The sequence below is a fragment of the Ziziphus jujuba genome, chromosome 7 (assembly GCF_031755915.1).
Source record: "Ziziphus jujuba cultivar Dongzao chromosome 7, ASM3175591v1".
NCBI lineage: Eukaryota > Viridiplantae > Streptophyta > Magnoliopsida > Rosales > Rhamnaceae > Ziziphus > Ziziphus jujuba.
This window is the reverse complement of record NC_083385.1, coordinates 13,347,692-13,369,657: the sequence shown is the minus strand read 5'-3', so window position 1 is coordinate 13,369,657 and position 21,966 is coordinate 13,347,692. Positions and strand designations below refer to the sequence as shown.

Genomic DNA, 21,966 nt, shown 5'->3' with positions numbered 1-21,966 from the left:
TTTACATAACATCTAATCATTTTAAAAAGAACCACCCTCAAAAACCTTGCTTTAAGATTATTCTCTTGTTCTATCCTTAAACCCCATACCATCAGACAAACATAACTATACAAAAATAATAAAATCCATTTTCAGAATTGAACAATATATTTTAACTAACCCCAACATTCATTAAAGCTCTAAACTCATAATTAACAAAACAATCCCTTTGTCGGGTGGGAAAAAAAATTTTAAAAAAACAGTAAAAAAAAAAAGAAAAAAGAAAAAGTAGTGGGAGAGCATGCAATCCCACAAGAGATCATGATGGTCATTGTTTTTTTTTTCTCAGTCTAAAAAATAAATAAATAGTCAATTACTATGTCATCTATAATTTGGTTTATTTGATTCGTAGTGATTTCATTTTATATTTTTCGAAAATATAATATAGCAAAATGGTTAGAGAAGTAAAGCTAATCAAGGATATTCAAGCTCAACAGAGATTGGATAGTAAAAGTGGTGGTTATTGAGAAAGGAATGCCACGAGTTTCTAAATCAAGTTCAAACAAATATCAAAGGTTAATCTTAGCCGATGAAGAAGTAAGTTTGTTTTGATAATATATTTATTTTGTATAATTTGTCTCATATATAACTCAATTTTAAGTCTCTTGTTTTTCTTATATAGGGTAATAAGATCCAGGCCACAATTTATGGTGGAGACATTCACATCTTCCGAGACACACTCATAATTGGGAAAAATTATTATATTTCTAATGCTTGGGTTAAAGAAATTGGCGCACAATATCAGATTGTTCAAAATAATTTGCAATGGACTATAAATGGTTGAACCATTGTGGAAGAAGTGACTGGAGATTCAGAGATAATTGTGCCTGCTGTTTATAGCTTTGTACCGTTCTCACGACTACACACTTAAATTGATTCTCTATCCCAAGTCGGTATGTTTGTCTATATAGTCAATTTGTTCAGCTATATTTTTATAACTTTTCATTTATATTTAATTCATCATGTGGACAAATTTCTAATGATCTATAATTTTTTAATTAAGTTATGAATTTGTTTATCATCAGATGTGATTGGAATAGCGATTGAAATCAAGCCAAAAAAGGAGATAATCACGAATGATGGTTTAGAGATTGTCCAAGAGATGACTTTGATGAATGATAAGTAAATACTCCAAAAAAATTAAAAATAATTATTAATTATTAAATAAGTTAATAAACATTTTTCTAAATTTTGATTTTAATTTTATGGACAGTATGGATGCTGTGATGCTTACCATGTGGAACCAATTTGTGACCAATGAATGTACTCAAATTTGGAATATTATGAATAGAAAACCAATCATAATTTGATGTCGACTTAAAGTTAGCTCATATAATGGTATGCTTTCTTAATGACTACACTACAATTGATGTTATTTTTGAACAATTTTTATGTAATTAAAATAGTCAGCAATTTTCTAAATTAGTTTTTATTAATTCAATTTTTTACATGCATATTTGTATTATTTATATCATTATACAGGTATCTCACTTTCAACCAAATCCTCCAGTTCGTTTGTTATTGAACCGGAGATACCACAAGCAGCTACTTTATCAATTTGGTAAACTAATATTGGAGTTTAAATTTAGAACAAATTTTCTTGTATAAAAAATAAAAATAGCAATAATTAATTTGAGCAATTACAGGTATAATGCTAATGCTGAAAAAGCCATGGACATAATATGTGAAAGGATTGGTCTTGAGACAAAGTCACTGTCTACACTTCCTTCTGCTGAGGACATCGTTACCATTAAGATGATAGATAATCAACTTAATACGGTAAATTTCTTGACTATTATTTTGTTTATAATTATTAACAACTATAATATTAAGATATGCTTGTACTTTTCATTATGTAAACAGAGGAGAAGTTTTTGGATCAATGGTCACATCAAAGTGACAAATTTGATTCAACCTTTTTGGTACTTAACCTGTGAAAAATGCACAAAAGCAACTGGATATGAATTTGAACAGAGGTTTAACTGCTTGTATTGCAGACATGATCAAGTTAAAGCTATGCCAAGGTATGCACACAAATATTTGTTGTTGTTATTATTATTATTATTGTTATCATCATCCAATTATGCAATCATCATTATATGATAGTAACTAATAACTACTGGGTTTTTTTCCCCATTAAAAACACACTAATTAATTATGCATGAAGAATTTACAATCAATGATATTATATTTTTCATCTCAGGTGTGAAACATAAGATAAAGCTTTGATCTAAATGAACAGGACAAGAATAAAACAGAAAAAAGATATGATTATACCTTGCACTGATCGATTTGTACATTTGTTGAGCCCCATAGCAATCACCCATTCTACAACTTTTGCTCATTTGTCAATATGCTGCATTTAAAAGCAAAAATAGGCTACATTATGATTGAGGATCATGCTTGCTAGCCAAAATAACGAGATTTGTTGCAAGAAAAACTCCACTGTCTTTTGAGTATTTTTGGATATTTAGTTGCCATAATGATTGAGATCCACAAAAATTAATAATTGAAATTAATCATCATTATTTGAAACTCAAAAAACAAACTTAAACAGAGATCGTGTTTAAGAATTGCAACACAAAACAAAGAAAAATAACAAAATAGCTTACTTGATCATTTTTTTGCCATCATCCATAAAGATTTAAGCATGTTCCATTTGACCACTAACCAAATCCAACGTAAAAACTACGCACCATTTAACAGGTATTAAATATCTTTTTGTTTTTTTTTTTTTGGGGGGGGGGGGGGAATTCAGCATACTTATAATTTTAGGAATTTTCATGTATAGTTTAGTAAGCAAAATATAGAACTCCATAAATTTTTGTTCTCTAAATACTTAGCTTATCTTTGTCATACAGATTATTACTTCATCACCTTTTGTTGTAATCCATTAGGTTAATGCCTCAATCTTTTCCTCTGCTCTCTCCACCCAGTGCCACTTCAATTTTGTATAATGTGAAATACTTTATTTAGTTATAGTATAAAACATTTCATATCATTTATTTTATGATTAATTATAACCTCTAACTGGCAATTCTTCTTTTATTCAGGTGCCGAGTCATTGTTGATTTGATAGATGAATCTTCATCTTTGAATGCTACATTGTTCGGAAATCAAGCTGAAAATTTTCTTGGTTGCACTGCATATGAGTTGATGAATAAATCTGATGGGGTAATATAATTCTTTTCATATGTGTTTGTGGAAATGACTAGTCAGTTTTAACTTGTTCTTTGAAAAAACATATATAAATGATGTAAATGCTTATGTGAGTACTAACTGTGAATCTTTCTTTTTTTTAGGATTCTGTTAAAGATATTAAAAAAATTGCCACATTATCCAGTAGTCATAAGCTTCTAATTCAAGTTAAAGCATCTAAACATGAATATCATGATATTACAAGATGGAAATACACAATCCTTTCTGTTTGTGATACTATTTTAAATGAAATCAACACATTAACACAAACAGATACTTCAAATGATGCTGAAGTTAGTCAAGTTTTAGAAATCGTTGAAGAGCAAAGTGGAAAATCATTAGGCATAATTGAATTGAGAGGTATGAACATGTTTGATACATTATATCCTAAGTGAAATAACATGAGCTTTTATTTAATGTTCTAATGTATATATATTACAACTTTCAAAATTAGATATATCTGGAAGTGTTGACAATGCTAAGATAGAGCAAATGAGCAATGAAGATAAAGTCCTAGCTGATTTGGTTTCAAAGCCTACTGCAAGAAACAATGCAACAAAGAAACTAAAGCTGATGATTTCCAAAAGTGCAGATGAGGCAGATCCAATAGCGCTGAATGTTGAAAGTTCTCATCTAGAATTTGGTGAAGGGGGTAGGAAGCAGTTTGCCGAGCTTAAAGACAATGCTTAATTTGTTATCATGGGAACCATCTTTTTGTTAATGTGGACATGATAGATTACTATCAGTTCATAAGTAGATTATTATCAGTTTTTTGTGAACTTATAGCATATTTAGGCTATATTTTGATAGTAACACTAATATTATTATTTTGTACATTGCAAGATGTAATAGAAAATTGATTTAGGTATAACCTAATACATTTCTATTAAATCTTGCAATTTATCTTAGGAAGATAGCAATGATGCTAAGATAGTTTCATCTATGACACAGGTATTTTGTGACAACTTTTTGTTTAACGAAAGTAAAATAGTAATTATGAGTTTTTAAGATTGTACTTATATTTCCTATGATCATTTTTTATTTTTTGTGTTTCTTTTAGTTAATATATAAATCCATGAATAAATTAAATTTTATGATAATGGACTAAAATCAAAATAAATTGTTCATGTTTTAATTAGTTTTAAAATTAATTTATTCTCACTAAATATCTAAAACATCTCAATATTGATTGGTGTATTAAAAAAAAAAATTGAAAGGATGAAGCTAGAATCTAATTACGAACAATAATGGTTTTTGTTTTTTTAGATTTTCTGCTTTTCTAGAGTTTCTGTTCATCTAAGAGTTGGAAGTGTTCTTACTTCAAAATTATATTATGAGATTTGGGTATTAAATTTATGAAAAACTTGGAATAAAATGATTAATTTCTTTATGTTTGTTAATAATTTAAGATTCAATCCTTCTAAAAAAATTGAAAAATGTTAATTAAAAAAACTAATTTAACAACTTTTTAATTCAAATTTTTCCAAATTACTTAAAAGCTATTAAACATTCAAATATTAATCCAAGCCACGTGTCATACCTAGTATATATATATATATATATATATGTTTAACGAAAGGTAGGAAGGGCTTTAATTTCTTAAACCTCCAAGTTATCAAATCCTTGATAGCATCATAATTTCATGAATGGTACATTATTTTCCCCAATTTGATTTGGTGGGATCCTATTCCATATATATATATATATATATGTAGATTCTATGGTCAGGTCCGATCTGACAAAAAATTGTGCGGTCAAAAAACATAAAAAAAAAAAAAACCAACCATTAGATTTTAACTTATTCAATGAATGGCTCAGATATTTTATTGTCACAAATACTTTATTGTCACACGTGAGGAAATTGCAACTTCAAAAAAATTTCCTTGCGTTTCAAAACATCATTTCTTTTCCTGCTCGCACTATTGTTTCACATAAACTTTACCATTTCAAAATTTCCAAATAAAATCCATCATCTCACACCATTTCAAAATTCCCAAATAAAATCCATCATCTCCACTGTTCCAACCCTAGATATCCTTCTATTGCTTCCACCGCCAGGTTCTTCTCATCGACAATCCAAAATCCATTTAGAGCTTCAGTTAAAGGTTAGTATTTTTGAGCCATTGGCTTTTTTTTTTTTTTTTTGAGAGCCTTTGGTGTTTTTTTTTTTAATTTTTATTTATAAGTGTGAACAAAAAACCAAAAAAAAAAAATGACATCGATAACTTGTAAAACGCCACCGGCTTATGTATCAAACAAGTGGACATTTTCTTTCAGATTAAAAGCTGCTCTTTCTCGGTGGTCCAAAGTAGTCTCGACGTGGCCGAGAGTGAAGTCCCAGTGGTGACTGCATCGTTGTTCAGAATAGAAAGTGCATCCATGGCCTTGATAATCGAGTCTCGTTTGGCAGGGTTCTTTTGAGTCTTAAGGCCCCGATCTTGATCGAATATGAGGTTGAGAGTTCTTACTTGGAGAGTTTTGGTTAAGCTGTGAGGGATAAGCAGGCGATCACAGAGGAGTTAGAGCACTGGGGTTTCAGAAAACAAGAATTGAAATGATGGTGTTGTGAGTTGAATTGAATATTGGAAAGAAGGAGGTTTAAAGACATAGAGTTCTGGAAATTTTCTTTTTTTAAGTCCTTTGTAACTTTTTTATATTTTTACAAGTATCATTCAAAATAATAAAATTTAAACTTAACAAAAAAATTGAGGACCAATTGAAAACTATAAAATTAAAAAGATAATAAAAAAAAATGGGGGACCAAAGCCAACGCTCTTACATCCCAACAGCGTTGGCTTTGGTCCCCTAATTTTTTAAAATTTTTTATTATTATCTTTTTTTTTTAATTCCTTCGTAAGTTTTTTTATATTTTTACAATTCAAAATAATAAAATTCAAACTTAACAAAAAAAATTGAGGACCAATTGAAAATTACAAAATTGAAAAGATAATAAAAAAGAAAATTGGGGGACCAAAGCCAACGCTATTACATCTCAGCAGCGTTAGCTTTGATCTCTCAATTTTTAAAATTATTTTATTATTTTATTATTTTATTTTTTATTTTCTTTTTTTAATTCCTTTATAATTTTTTTTTATATTTTTATAAGTATTATTCAAAATAATAAAATTCAAACCTAACAAAAAATTGATGACCAATTGAAAATTACAAAATTGAAAAGATAATAAAAAAAAATTGGGGTACCAAAGCCAATGCTATTACATCCCAGCAGTGTTAGCTTTGATCTCCCAATTTTTTTAAATTTATTATTATTTTCTTTTTTTTTAATCCTTTGTAATTTTTTTTAATATTTTTACAAGTATCATTTAAAATAATAAAATTCAAAAATATTGAAGACCAATTGAAAATTAAAAACTTGAAAAGATAATAAAAAAAATTTGGAGGACCAATGCCAACGCTATTATATCCCAGCACCGTTGGCTTTGGTCCTCCAATTTCTTAAAGTTTTTTATTATTATTATTTTTTAATTCTATTGTATTTTTTTTTAATATTTTTGCAAGTATCATTCAAAATAATAAAATTCAAACTTAATAAAAAAATTGAGAACTAAATAAAAATTATAAAATTGAAAAGATAATAAAAAAAAAATTGGGAGACCAAAGCCAATGCTATTACATCCTAGTAGGGTTGGCTTTGGTCCCCCAATTTATTATTATTATTATTATTATTTTAATTTCTTTTGTAATGTTTTTATATTTTTGCAAGTATCATTCAAAATAATAATATTCAAACATAACAAAAACAATTGAGGATCAATTGATAATTACAAAATTAAAAAGATAATTAAAAAAAATTGGGGACCAAAGCTAACACCAGCAGCGTTGGCTTTGGTCCCCCAATTTTTAAAATTTATTATTATTTTTTATTTTCTTTTTTTAATTCTTTTGTAATTTTTTTATATTTTTGCAAGTATCATTCAAAATAATAAAATTTAAACTTTACAAAAAAAAAATGAGGACTAATTGAAAAGATAACAAAAAAATATTGGAGAAAAAATTAAAAGCATTGGCCTCGGTCCCCCAATTTTTAAAATTTTTTTTATTATTTTTTAATTCCTTTGTAATTTTTTTATATTTTTGCAAATATGATTCAAAATAATAAAATTCAAACTTAACAAAAAAAATTGAGGACCAGTTGATAATTACAAAATTGAAAAGACAATAAAAAAAATTGGGGGACCAAAGCCAACGCTATTACATCCCAGCAGCGTTGGCTTTGGTCTCCTAAATTTTTTAATTTTTTTATTATTTTTTTAATTCCTTTGTAATTTTTTTTATATTTTTGCAAGTATCATTCAAAATAATAAAATTCAAACTTAACAAAAAAAATTGAAAACCAATTGATAATTACAAAATTAAAAATACAATAAAAAAAATTGGAGGACCAAAGCCAACGCTATTACATCCCAGTAGCGTTGGCTTTAGCTGCCCAATTTTTAAAGTTTTTTTATTTTTTTATTTTTTTTAATTTTTTTACAATTTTTTTATATTTTTGCAAGTATCATTCAAAATAATAAAATTCAAACTTAACAAAAAAATTTGAGGACCAATTCAAAATTATAAAATTAAAAAAATAACAAAAATAAAATTAAGGGAGCAAAGCCAATGCTTTTACATCCTAAAAGCCTTGGCTTTCGTCCTCCAATTTTTTAAATTTTTTATTATTTTTTTCTTTTAATTTCTTTGATGAAAATATGATAATTAAAAAAAAAAGGGGGGTTTGTGTTAAAATTGGACAAAAAAAAAGAGAGAAAAGACTTTTGATGAAAATATGATAATGAACAAAAAAAAAAAAAAAGAGGGTTTGTCTTCAAAATTAGACCCAAAAAAATAGAAAATTTTTTTTGATGAAAATATGATAATAAAAAAAAAAGAAGAGGATTTCTATTTAAAATTTGATTAGAAAACAAGAAAAAATGAGAAGAAAAAAAAAACTGTAAGGCTTGTTAAGAAAATAGCGTTGGCTTTGTAAGGCTTAAGTGACGCTATTTTAAAATTGCGTCTTTAAAAACCAAGTACATACTTGGTTTTTAAAATTTATATAGTTGGTTTTTAGTGACACAATTTTAAAATAGCGTCGTTAAAATCTGTACAAAGCAGACATTTATTAAGAAAATAGCGTCAACTTTACTCCCTTTTGTGATAATTTTTTTTTTCTTCATTTCTAGTCCAATTTTGACTACAAGCCCTCTTTTTTTGTTTTTCATTATCATATTTTCATCAAAAAAAATTTCCTCTTTTTTTGGGTCTAATTTTAAAGAGAAGCCCTCTTTTTTTTTTTTTTTTTGGGTTCATTATCCATTTTCATCAAAAGTTTTTTTTCTCTATTTTTTGGTCAAATTTTCATCCAAGGAATTAAAAAAAAAATATTTAAATTGGGGAACCAAAGTTAAGGCTTTTAGAATGTAAAAGCAATGGCTTTGGTTTCTAATTTTTTTTTTTTTATTATCTTTTCAATTTTGTAATTTTCAATTGATCCTCAATTTTTTTTGTTAAGTTTGAATTTTATTATTTTGAATGATACTTGTAAAAATATAAAAAAAATTACCAAGGCATTAAAAAAATAAAAAAGTAAATAATAAAAAAATTTTAAAATTGGAGGATCAAAACCAACGGTGTTGGGATGTGATAGTGTTGGCTTTGGTCCCCCAATTTTTTTTATTATCTTTTCAATTGGTCTTCAATATTTTTTTGTTAAGTTTGAATTTTATTATTTTGAATGATATTTGCAAAAATATAAAAAAATTACGAAGGAATTAAAAAAATGAAATAAAAAAATTGTAAAAAATTAGGGGACCAAAGCCAACGCTGCTGGGATGTAATAGCATTGGCTTTGGTTCCCCAATTTTTTTTATTATCTTTTCAATTTTGTAATTTTCAATTGGTCTTCAATTTTTTTTTTGTTAAGTTTAAATTTTATTATTTTGAATGATGCTTATAAAAATATAAAAAAAATAATAAAGAAATTAAAAAAAGAAAATAATTAAAAAAATTTTAAAATTGAGGGACCAAAGCCAACGCTGCTGGAATGTAATAGCGTTGGCTTTGGTCCCTCAATTTTTTTTTAAAATTATCTTTTCAATTTAGAAATTTTCAATTAGTCCTCAATTTGTTTTTTGTTAAGTTTGAATTTTATTATTTTGAATGATACCTGCAAAAATATAAAAAAATTACAAAGGAATTAAAAAAAGAAAATTTCCAGAACTCTACGTCCTCAAACCTCATTATTTCTAATATTCAATTCAACCCACAACACCACCATTTCAATTCTTGTTCTTTGAAACACCACCATTCTAACTCCTCTATGATCGTATGCTCATCCCTCACAGCTCAATCGAAACTCTCCAAGTAGGAACTCCTCAGCCTTATATCTTATCAAAATCGGGGCCTCAAGACTCAAAAGAACCCAACCAAATGAGACTCAATTATCAAGGCCGTAGGTGCCCTTTCTACTATGGGCAGCGATGCAATCACTACCGGGATTTTGCTCTCAGCCATGTCAAGACTACTCTGGACCATCAAGAAAGAGCATGCTTTAATCTAAAGGAAAATGCCCACTTGTTTGGTAACTAAGCCGGTGACGTTTGGTAGGTCATCGATTTCATTTTATTTTATTTTTTTTTGGTTTTTTGTTCACACTTAAAAAAAAAAGGCTAAAAAAAAAAAAAAACAATGGCTCACAAATATTAATCTTTAACCGAAGCTCTAAATGGATTTTGGATTGTCGAGAAGAAGGTTCGGGCGGTGGAAGCAATAGAAAAATATCTAGAGCTAGAACAGTGGATTTAATTTGGAAATTTTGAAACTGTGAAAGATGGAGGATTTTATTTAAGAATTTTAAAATGGTAAAATCTGTGTGAAACAATAGTGTTAGCGGGAAAGAAAATAATATTTTGAAGTGTGAAGATTGAAGAAATTTTTTTTGAAGTTACAATCTTTTTACGTGTTACAGAAAAATATCTGAACCATTCACTGGATAAGTTAAAATCTAATAACTGATATTTTTTTATATTTTTGGACCATATCATTTTATCATATGATTATAGAAGAAATCTATGTATATATATATATATATATATATATGTATGTGTGATGGCTTCATTTTAAGATAACTGTTTTATTTTTTATTTTATTTTTATGTAATTATTGATCTTTTCTACGAGTCTTTTCGTCGCTTAATTACCAAAAAGAAAAAAGAAAAGAAAAAAAAGAAGGTGGTCATTTCATCTGTTCCATGTGTACAAGAATCTGTGTTTGCTTTCTGTCAGGTGGCCTATGTCTTATTCCTTTTTTTTTTTTTTTTTTTTTTGGGTGGAAATGGAAAAAAGATGCCTGATGATACCATAGACATGATATTAGAGGCGCACATAATTTCATGTAATGGTACATTTGTCCCCCTGTTTTATTTGGTGTGTTTTCGTTCCAAAATATATATGTATATGCATGTGGTGGCTTCATTTTGAGGTGGTCATTTCATCTCTAAAAGATTCCCTTTGTACACGAATCTAGATCTGCTTTCTGTCAAGAGGCCGATGTCTGATTATTATTATTATTTTTGTTTTTTGCTTTTTTTTCCTTAAGGAAAAAAAAAAAATATATATATATATATATATATATTTGAGGTGTGAGATGACAGGCTTTTTCTTTCTTTTTTTTTTTTTTTTTTTTGTGGCTAAATAACATGTTTTATAACCAAAACCGGAGAAGCTTACAAAAATGAGATGGTCTCGCACCCACTCTCCTGGAAAACAAAAAGAGAGAAAATATTAGGAAGGGAGTTAACAAGGTATATGTGATATCATTTTTAATGCATCGGTTACATATAAAATGAGCTAAAAAATTTGTTTTCTGAGGGGACCAGAAGAATAGTACTTCTTGAAATTTACTTTTCAGCTTGAGAATATCCTTGATAATTCCTTCCATTAACTAGTGCGTGATTTGCAAGTCAATGTTATTCAAGCTGAGGATGACATTTCAAACGTCTGATTCGCATCAAATTTTGAACCAACCTTCTTCTTTTGCCAATGTCATCCCTTGTAAGATACCAAAAACTTCAACTAATTTTGACTTATCTGAATGGAAAGGCATAGTCTAAATTTTTAGCACTTCACCCCTGGTGATCTCTAGCAACTATACGAATCATGCTATCACTATTTTTGATTGCGGCATCATGAGATGAGAGGCTTTGCACCAACCAACATGGTAGTAATAGATTTTTCGATATAATAACAAAATTTGTCAAAATTCAAACTATTATAGTTAATTTTGCATATATAATGGTTAAATGATTTATTTTTGCTAAGCTATTATCCTTTATGATCTATATCTTATTCTAAAATTTTAAGGTTAAATGTATTTTACTATCTTTCAAAATGAGTAAAGTTCATTTCAAAGTCTTTATATATTATTTTTCTTCTTTTTTATATTTGATATTTTAAAAATTTTTAAAAGTTACATTTTAAATTGTTAAATATAACATAACCTTAATGGTTTGTTATTTTCTACCCTACATTCTATTTTTTTTTAATGTTTATTTCTCTATTAAATAGTGAGTTTTGGATTATTTTGAAATGAATAATAAATTAAAAAAAATTAAATAAAATTGATTCAATTGATAAATGACTTATACCTATATTTAAAAATCATGAGATCGGAACATTGGTATGATAGGAAAAAACTATTGTAAAATGATAAAAAAACAAATTTAAAAGAAAATAAAAAATAGATTTGATGTTAAAAGAATGGATGAACTTAATGGTTTGCATTAGCATTAATAATAGTTTGTCATAAGAATGCAATTATTTCAAACTTAGAGGATATCAAATGGGAAAAAAAATAAAAAAATTTAAGATCCTAAAATGAACTTTGTCAAAATTAAAGGGCAGCAATTTGCATTTAACCCAACAACTTAATAGTAATTCAACAACACTCATGTGCATTTAACTCATTGTTAGACCAAAGAAAAAAAAAAAAAAGTTACTCCTCGTAAAAGTAAAATGTTCAGAACGTAATAGAACCGTTGTGCTAGTACATTGCCCAAGGGGGGGAAAAAAAAAAAAAAAAAAAAACTGTGGATGGACTGGATCTTCCATAATTAAGCATTTTTCTAAAAAATTCATAAGCAATATAAATTTAAATTTATATGTATAAATATCGACATTCTACTTCCCATACGCACTTAAGAAGCAGAACCAAAAAGAATATTTAAAAAATAAAAAAAATACTTCATTTTTTTTAATGCCCATGAAAACAAAATTGGTTAACAAAATACATTTTTCTTCTTCCAGTGAAAGGCAAAAAGCACAATTTTTCAGCAGCCAAATAATTTTTGTTTTTTTTTTTTTTTGGGGGGGGGGAAGACCCAGGATTTAATTTGTTTCACTTTTAAATAGGGCTGGGCAAAACCCGATTCGGACCGACCAACCCGCCCGAACCGAACTATTTGGGTCGGGTTGGGTTGGTTTTTAACTGTTAAGCGGGTCGGTTCGGTTACATATGGATTGAACCCGTGGTTTTCGGTTCGGGTTACGGGTGGGTAAAAAATTTACCCAACCCAAACCGAACCGACCCATATCTCAAAATAGTAAAAATAAAAAAATTTGGGCCGAAATCCATCATGAGGTCCAAACTGACCCAAACCAAAAATAAAAAAAATTGGGCTGAAAGTGAAGCTCATCATAAGACCCAAACCGGCCTAAACCAAAAATAAAAAAATTTGGGCCGAAGCCCATCAGAAAGCCCAACCCGTGAACCCAACCCAAACCGAAAAATATTCATTCGGTTCGATTCGGTTTGGGTTGAATGTAACGGTCGATTCGGTTCGGTTTTGTACCCAACCCAAACCGAACCGATCGGTTCGGTTTAAAAAAGTTCACAAAACCGAACCGAACCGAATCGAGCCCACCCCTACTTTTAAATACTTTTTTAAGTTTTATTTAAGGACTTTTTATGTATATTTTTTAATATTAATTTAATTATTAACGTTTTTTTTTTAAATTTTTTATTTTCATCACTCTCTCTCATAAAAGATTATTCGATATGTGTATACATTCCAATGAGTCCCATCATCATCCATATCTTTTTTTTTTTTTTTTTGGGTAAATCCCATCATCCATATCTTATATAGAAGGATAGGTAATGTTTTGAATAATTTTTCCTCTTCCAGGCGGGAGTTGGTAGATAAGTAATATATGTGGGTTCCACCTGATTTATGATTTATAATGCAACGGTGATTATGCAACGCAGTGGACCGTCGTGATCAACCAGGCAATGAAAGGATAACGATGTTCATACTTGCCAAGTGGCAAAATCTCATGCGGCTGTTCATCAGACGCAATGTTGCTTAGGTAGACTTTAGTAGGTCTCTCATTATCGGCAAACAAAAGAATTAAAAAAAAAAAAAAAAAAAAAATCAAGGCCAAAACGAAGTTCTGCCTCTATTCCGTCTTCTAACGACAGAACGCGCAGCTCTATACCATTGCTTCAAAACGACCTCTCTCTCTCTCTCTCTCTAAAAAAATTTCCAGCTCATCAAAAAGTATGTATGTTTCATCCTGAGCTGGTCCACATGATTTTCTGAGGTTTATCCACAGCCATTGAAGCCGGAGATTTTCCGACCATGACCTCCATCACTTCCGTCGAATTGAACTACCTCGTCTTTCGTTACCTTCAAGAGTCAGGTTCCTTTTTTTTCCCTCCCTGTTCCCTCAATTTTCCGCTACTATACCTTTTTTTTTTCATATTGTTTTTCTTTTGGACATTCGGCATAAGAATTAGGGATTGTGACCAAATTAGGGTTTAAAGGATGTGTATGGAACTGTAATTTTGGAATAAGTTTTCAAATTTTGCTTCTTGTTTTTTCCTTCTTCTCTTGCGGAGGAGAGATGGGGGCAAGAACTTATGGATCCGGAAACGGTGATGTCTCTGTTGTCTTTGTGGTTTAACCATGTAATGCTGCCTAGGTTTTATGATAATTTTTTACAGCAATTGATGTTGAAAAGTAAATTAATTCCAATAATGACGCTGCTTGACTCAATAAAGGGTAGTATGAATGAAGCAGGTGAAAATAGTTAACAATTTTGTTTCAAAATCTTAATTCCTAGTTGGGAATTACTCGCCTACAGTTATTGAAACCACTAGCAAGTTCGGAAATTTGATGTTTTAGAATGGTCTTCAATTAGGCTAAACTTTGGTCGTATTGTATGTGCTATGTAATTATAAATGTGATATAATTTTTAAGATAAGCGAATATATTTGGATAATCCATGTTTTATTTTTTTTATTATTTAATTTTTAAGCTATGAATTCGTTTTTATTTGTACCTTTGGAAAAAGACTTAACAGTTTTCTATATGCGGCTGCTCAATTTTTTGATATTATGTACCATCTGCATTTTTTGCAGGTTTCACCCATTCAGCTTTTGCATTAGGATATGAAGCCAGCATCAATAAATGTCCCATTGATGGCAATTTGGTTCCACCTGGTGCACTTATTACATTTGTGCAGAAAGGGCTTCAATATTTGGAGATGGAAGCAAACTTGAGTAATGTTAGCATTCTTAGCATTCTTTCTGTAATCCATTGTTTTTCCTTCCATTTCTTTTATTCTCTATTCTACATGACTTCAAATTTATGTTGATCAATGTTTGTTTTAAGCTTGCCAGAATGACACAGATTTGGATGAAGATTTCTCATTCTTACAACCCCTAGATCTCATTACCAAGGATGTATCTCAACTAAGGCAAATGATAAGAGAAAAACGGAGAATTTTGCAGAAGGACAGAGATAAAGATAAAGACAAGGAGATTGACAAGGAACAGGAAGGAGAACGTGGACAGGTTAGAGAGAAGGCAAGGCATGAAAGGGAGAAAGAACGTGAAAAGGACAAAGAGAGGATAGAAAATGATAAAGAGCGAGAAAAGCAGCATGGGGAACTTAATGACAGAGATATGGTATCAGATCAAGAAGATAAGGTGATTGTTAAGCAGGAAGAAAATGGAGTAACTGGCGTTAGAGTTGAAGGTAAGATTAATTTCCTTGAATTCTTAATCCTATAGATAAGCCTTTATGCAAATTTTAAGGCTATCATAAAGTAATAGTTGCATTTTCATGAAATTTTCACTGGTTGAAAATTTATTTTTATAGAGATGAAGAAGCAACTGATGTTTGTAAATCTACTATATTGGCCAAACCAATAAGAATTTTGCTACTTCATATATGTTAAATGATGGAGACATATAATGATAATTAACTGATGATCCACTGAGCTGAAGCTGCTGTTTTGCATGTAACTTATACTTAGAATGTGATTATTTTTGTCCTTCTTGGAAGTAGGCTGAGTATAAGAGGAAGGAATTTAAAGTGGTTTCATATGTCCATTTCTTGTTCTAGAGAACCGTTTAGACCAACATAAATGCTTATCCACTTAAACAAAGTTCTGGAAGGTGTCAATCATGTTGAGTTGTGTCCTATCCGAATCAGTTCTTCTTGGGTTCCTATTCTCTATATCTGGTATCTAATTATGTTCCTTTCCTGAAGACAGTATCTTAATTCTTTCTTGTGTCATATAGGACCAGAACCAATGGATATCGCTATGACTTCAACACCCCAAGCATGTGAAATCCCTCTTTCTGAAGTGACAATTTTGGAAGGACATACTTCTGAGGTTTGTTGAAGTCTCTTTTTCTTTCTTTGGTGTTTTCTCTAGCTATATATTTCTGTTATGTTAAGTCTGTTTACTTTTCTCTATTAGGTTTGTGCTTGTGCATGGAGTCCAACAGGTTCTCTTCTTGCATCGGGGTAGGTACCTCTTTGCTGGTGGTTTTCATTTATGAGCGGTGTACTTCTTTTTCTGTAATTTTTGCTGATTATTATCTGTATAAGAATCAATAGTGATTCCAGCTGACAAATCCTTCTATTCTTATTTGATTCAATTATTCATACTTTGTAACAAGATTGTGAAAAATCCAAATGCAGTTTTTTTCCTCTAAGAGTGGCATATTTATATTTGTAGGTAGACTTGGTGAAAGTGAATTATATTTTACGTGGGTTTATGATTAAATTAATAATTAAAAGCAGTTTTAAATTGCGAGCATATATCATTTTATTAGGATATGCGAGATTGACTTGCCAATGGTTTATTTAGCATTCAAAAGTGTTACCTTAATATTCTACTCTTTGTATTGAATTGATTGGCTTGCTTTTTAGGTCTGGAGATTCAACAGCTCGTATTTGGACCATAGCAGATGGAAGATCTAGTCTGCAAAACAGTCCAGTTAACGTTTTGGTGCTGAAGCATGTGAAGGGTAGGACAAATGAGAAGAGTAAAGATGTCACAACACTTGATTGGAATGTGAGTTCTAACAACATTTTTTATTTATTTATTTATTTATTTTGGGTTATGAGTTGCCCTTCAAATGTTTTGTATTTGATTTCATATGAAGCCTCAGCATGCAAGAAGAGCTAATTTTTGTTTTCATGGGATAAATTCAAGAATAGCTACATTTTTATATTTTATCTGGGAATTTAGGTGATGGGTTGAAGCTAGAAGGGATGTTTCATAAACTTCAACTGAATTGTAATAGCACATTACAAACTAATTGATTCACAGTGCCTATGGTGTAAATTTGCTTGGGTTGGTCTAATTAATTGATAATTTTTATATCAAATATACCATGTTTGTTTGCTTGTTTTCTTGATATAACAGCAAGAATGGTGATTGTTCCTTATGTTGCCTTTTATTTCTCTCTTTTCTCTGTGGACACTGCCACGTTATAATTCTTTTGCATTCTATTATGTAGGGTGAGGGAACGCTGCTTGCAACAGGTTCATATGATGGGCAAGCTAGAATTTGGAATACAAATGGTAAGCTGTTTCATTTATGCTTGAGTTTTTCTTCTTTAACCAGCTAAAAGCCAGAGCCAGAATGATATGATATAAATAGGCAAAACCTGAATGATATGATATAAATAGGCAAAACCTTTGTTATGATGTATATCTATAATTTTACTCTACTGCGGTAACATGACTTGTAAATTTACTTCTACACCCCCTGATGTGGTGGGACATGTGTGTCGCCCAGTGGAAAATTACTGTATGCTATGTGTCTAATTACCAAAGATGGGGCAATGGTTCTAGTTTATGAAGAATTGAAGCATTTTAGGATGTAGGAGAATATTTGTTTGTGGCGGTGTCATTTGTTGTTGAATAATGACTAGGTAACAAACTTGTCGATGTATGAATTGGAGCTCCACATGTATTTTTTAATTCAGTGCTTATCTGATAAACAAACTTCAGAACTTTTTTATGCTGTTTTTGGTATTGCACTTTGGAAAGTAAACCTTAATTGAGAATGGGAGCTCTACCTCCTGTAGCTGTTCATTCTTGAATGGCCTTATATGGTTGAACCTCTGATGGCGATGAAAGGAAGAGACATGCATCTTTCTTTCTGTTTCTTTTCTACCTCATCTCTCCTATTTTGTGCAATTTTGTGGTACATCTACTGTCTAGTATGAACTAATTGTCATAAAAGCTTAATAACTAGTATGCCACTGAATTTTAGTGTTGAAGTATTTGTAAATCAGTCTATCATTAGGACCTTGTCGCCTGATATTTAATTCTGCTTATGTTGTATTCACCTGATATAACTCAGCATAAACTCATCCATGATCTTGCAGTGAACCTAAAAAGAGGCAGAACATCACAGATAGTTTTCTTCCTCTAAAAAAAATAAAAATAAAATAAAATATAGTGTAACGTTAGTGAGGGAGGTTTGTTATATTGAAATCATGAATGGCTGCTAAGAAGTTGGCAGGAATAGGAGCTGTTTGATCCTTGATCTTGTTACGATGGAAAAGTGTTGATGTTATTAGGAAACATACTTTCTCAACAGTCAAGATAATTACTGCTTTCTTCTGTAATTTAGTTCTGTTTCCAGTTGCTGTTATACAACATTTTTTTTTTTTGGGTTTGTTGGCTTGTTATGATCGTCATGGTATTTGATATATGTTGCCTGATTTGAGAAATTTCTTTTTTGGTAAATATGCTTTTCACTTTTCAACCTTGTTTGAAGCTTACTACTTATCCTCTTGGTGGCATATTGACCAGGTGAACTAAGGAGTACTTTGAGCAAACATAAAGGTCCTATATTTTCTCTGAAGTGGAACAAAAAGGGTGATTATCTTCTTACTGGAAGCTGTGATAAAACTGCAATTGTGTGGGATGTGAAATCTGAGGAATGGAAACAGCAGTTTGAATTCCATTCAGGTACTGCATTTCGTAATTTAAAAAAAGAAAAAAAGAAAAACAATATTGTATTTTCAACAAGGTTCTGTCATTGTTTGGATTTAAATGTTAATATTTTTGCTATTTAGGTCCAACACTTGATGTGGATTGGCGAACGAATGTTTCATTTGCAACAAGCTCCACAGACACTATGATATATGTCTGCAAGATTGGCGAATCTCGCCCTCTCAAAACTTTTGCAGGGCATCAGGTTTGTTCTTGCATTCAACTGGTTAATATTCTTAAAATAAATGTTGCACCAGATTATGATTTGTCTTCCTCAGTGGACCCATGGTTTAGTAATTTATATTTTTTTACTCCAAAATCCTTTAACAAGGCAGATAATGGTTGTACTTTAAATTCTTAAAGATCCAAAAATGGTCTATCAAACATGACACTTATTTTGGATGTTAAGCTGTCTGAAGTATTATGACCAGTTGAACCCACCATAGGAGGAATTTGAAATCAAAGTATCATGTATATATGTTAACAAATATTAGGTATTTTCTGGTCAATTCAAGTTTAGCATTTGTTTATTCACCTGTCATGCTTTTGGGTAGAAATATGGGGCGCCTTTTGCTTACTAGCATTTTGGTCTTTCTGATCTAGATAATAGTAGAGGGGTTAGAAGCTTATTTTGAATTAGATACTTTAGGTAGATTGTGCCTGAAATTCCTATCAAGAATAAAATCCTGACTTTGTTTTTTTTCCCACATGATTGGTGTAGAAAATCAGAAGCATTAAACGTATTAGCATAGTATTCAATGCCTACAGGTTTCTATGACTAATTTTGAGATTATGCTATTGTAGGGGGAAGTTAATTGTGTCAAATGGGATCCAACTGGTTCATTACTAGCTTCATGTTCGGATGATATTACTGCAAAGGTAATCTTTTTATCTTCCACTTTTTAAAGTAAACTATTTGCGTCTTGTGGTCCATGGCACTGATGCTGTTCTTTGGTGGTTACCTCTTTGGTTACCTCTTTTAGTTTGCATATTATGCCTTGGAATAGATACTGTTTTGTGTATGATTTAGACAATCTTCAAGGTGAATGATGACTTGACTATTTTATTACTTTTGGCATTGAGAACTTTATTTTTTGTTTGACTCCCATGCAAAATGATGGTGTAGATATGGAGTATTAAGCAGGACAGATATGTTCATGATTTAAGAGATCATTCGAAGGTACGTTGTTCAGTATTGTATATATCTGTTGTGTTTTTACTTTTTAGAGTTTTTGTTTGCAATATTGGGTTGATTATCTTACAGGAAATATATACTATCCGATGGAGTCCCACAGGGCCAGGCACAAACAATCCTAACCACAAGTTAGTGCTTGCAAGGTAGATATGCTGCATCCTGAATGAAGTTGGATATTGGGTTTTTGTGTACATAATTATTCACACTGTCAATGTATTATTTGTGTACATAATTACAGTGCATCATTTGACTCGACTGTGAAGTTGTGGGATGTGGAACTTGGGAAACTTCTCTACAGCTTGAATGGACACAGGTAAAGACTTTAACTGCACTAATGAATCGAGAGTAGGGTGATAGGTTCTAACAGATGTTGTGATTGGTTTGTTTATATTTTATATTTCTTACATAGACGTAGTGAGTCAGGGTGCGGATTCTTTCTGGGTGTTCTAGAGCTGGTACTTGACCATATTATGACAATAGTTCTGCATCTAGGACAGATTCTGGTCTATCTTCATCAGATAGTTTTATTTTGACCATGTTTCTGCTTGTTTAATTGATAAAAAGTTCACTGTTTTGGATGAGTAATCTACTCACTTTGCGTGATTAGATAGGTTTTGAATGATTAGTAATGCTCTCACTTTGCATAATTGGATGGTTATGATCTTCCACTTTGAGACCCTTACCTGGATATAACCTCAGCTGGTTCTTTCTGCTTTCTCGCTCTCTTAGGATTAAGTATGTTTGCACTGGCTTGATGCCTCGTGCATGCAGCCTCGATGAGAAAAATAGGATGTGATCCATATTATGGAGTTTTATAAATGATTTTTGAAAGTAAAAGTGATATTGGTCATACTTTTTCTTTCTTATTAATTTATTATTTGTTTCTAAACAAATCATCAGGGATCCTGTATATTCTGTTGCCTTTAGCCCGAATGGAGAATATTTGGCCAGTGGATCTCTTGATAAATCCATGCACATCTGGTCACTGAAGGAAGGCAAAATCGTGAAGACATACACTGGCAACGGTGGCATATTTGAAGTATGTTGGAACAAGGAAGGTGACAAAATCGCTGCTTGCTTTGCCAACAATACAGTTTGTGTTTTGGACTTCAGAATGTAATTTTGAAAGGTGCCCCATTGAACATGGCTGGAATGTAGCTGTGTTTCAATGTTTAGCAGTAGATGAGATGTGGGAAAAAAAAAAAATGTTTATTTTAGGTGGGTAGGCTGCTTTTTAACCATAGGTTGCAGAATACTGATTGTGATTGCTGTTTTCAAGTTAAGAGTTCCTCGCTTAATTGTCAACGAGGCATTGGACTTATGTACAGAATTGTTTAATTTTATGACATCTAATTGCCCATTGCTAGCCCTGACAAATTACCCTACTGTTATATGTAGCATTTGTTTTGGTTGTAAAAATCTAACTGAGGACCATGTTTCTATTGGAAAACATTCCGGAAACTGGCTCTCGATGAAATAATAATATTTTGCTAATAATATAAGCACAAGGAAAGTTACTGGTCTGGTGATTCTCAGTAAACCCACACTGTATTTCTTTATTCCAGTGATCTAACCACTCGGGTTCGTGTACAATTTTTTATTATTTTTATTTTTTTATAGTTCATTTTGAGAGGTCATCCAGTGAAGAATGGGCTTAATTACTGTTATCGAAATGTATTTTATTTTAAAAAGTTACAATTTAATGGAAAGGATGAAACTGGAAGTATAATTAATTGAACCCTTTTGAGAATTGCTAATCAAGCATATCTTTGTAAATCCACCATTAAATTCCCCCAATGGGCTCATATTACTTGATTTAAGCCCAAGATACAGAGTTATCAAAACGTCATCGTATTTTTTCCGCTGTGGGTTTAAACCCAGTTTCGCTAAACCCTAAGCCGCAATCAATCCGATCGAGAAACAGAGAGAAATGGCTTGGCGCTGCGGATCGCTGTCAAGGTCGCTGATTTCCACAGCCTCAAGAGTTTCATCTTCATCAATCCGAGCCTCTCCGTCAGTTTCCTCTATTCCCCGATCTACGATTCGCTCCTTCAACCTCAGGTCTCGCCGCTCGCTCTTCAGTGTTCCAAGGTATAGTCGTTAGGGTTTTCTTTCAGGGTTTTCATTTTGCTTATGAATTTTTTTTTGGGGGTAAAAGCGAAATTGAACTTTTGCAAAGAAACCCTCACCTTCTTATTTTTTGGTTGAAAAATTTGCTTTGAAGGAATGT

At 30.8% G+C, this 21,966-nt stretch overlaps 2 protein-coding genes across 3 annotated transcripts; both read left to right on the top strand.

Moving 5' to 3' along the window:
- The first annotated feature begins 431 nt into the window (after positions 1-431).
- Positions 432-3,927, top strand: LOC132804467 (replication protein A 70 kDa DNA-binding subunit B-like). The gene is made up of 9 exons (XM_060818870.1): positions 432-486; positions 1,065-1,161; positions 1,253-1,302; positions 1,522-1,600; positions 1,686-1,818; positions 1,903-2,063; positions 3,093-3,175; positions 3,511-3,597; positions 3,692-3,927. Exons 1-9 carry the CDS (start codon positions 432-434, stop codon positions 3,925-3,927), a joined length of 981 nt encoding a protein of 326 aa, XP_060674853.1.
- Positions 3,928-13,656: 9,729 nt separating this feature from the next.
- Positions 13,657-21,105, top strand: LOC107404434 (WD40 repeat-containing protein HOS15). 2 transcript variants are annotated; one of them, XM_048479204.2, is made up of 14 exons: positions 13,657-13,934; positions 14,656-14,801; positions 14,917-15,274; positions 15,823-15,917; positions 16,005-16,051; positions 16,460-16,604; positions 17,053-17,116; positions 18,359-18,517; positions 18,625-18,746; positions 19,346-19,420; positions 19,668-19,721; positions 19,806-19,879; positions 19,975-20,049; positions 20,637-21,105. In XM_048479204.2, exons 1-14 carry the CDS (start codon positions 13,874-13,876, stop codon positions 20,854-20,856), a joined length of 1,695 nt encoding a protein of 564 aa, XP_048335161.1. In that variant the 5' UTR covers positions 13,657-13,873; the 3' UTR covers positions 20,857-21,105. The 2 variants fall into 2 exon arrangements, with proteins under 2 accessions (XP_048335161.1, XP_048335162.1); XM_048479205.2 differs by lacking the exon at positions 13,657-13,934 and having other exon boundaries at positions 14,660-14,801; positions 14,909-15,274.
- Positions 21,106-21,966: the final 861 nt, after the last annotated feature.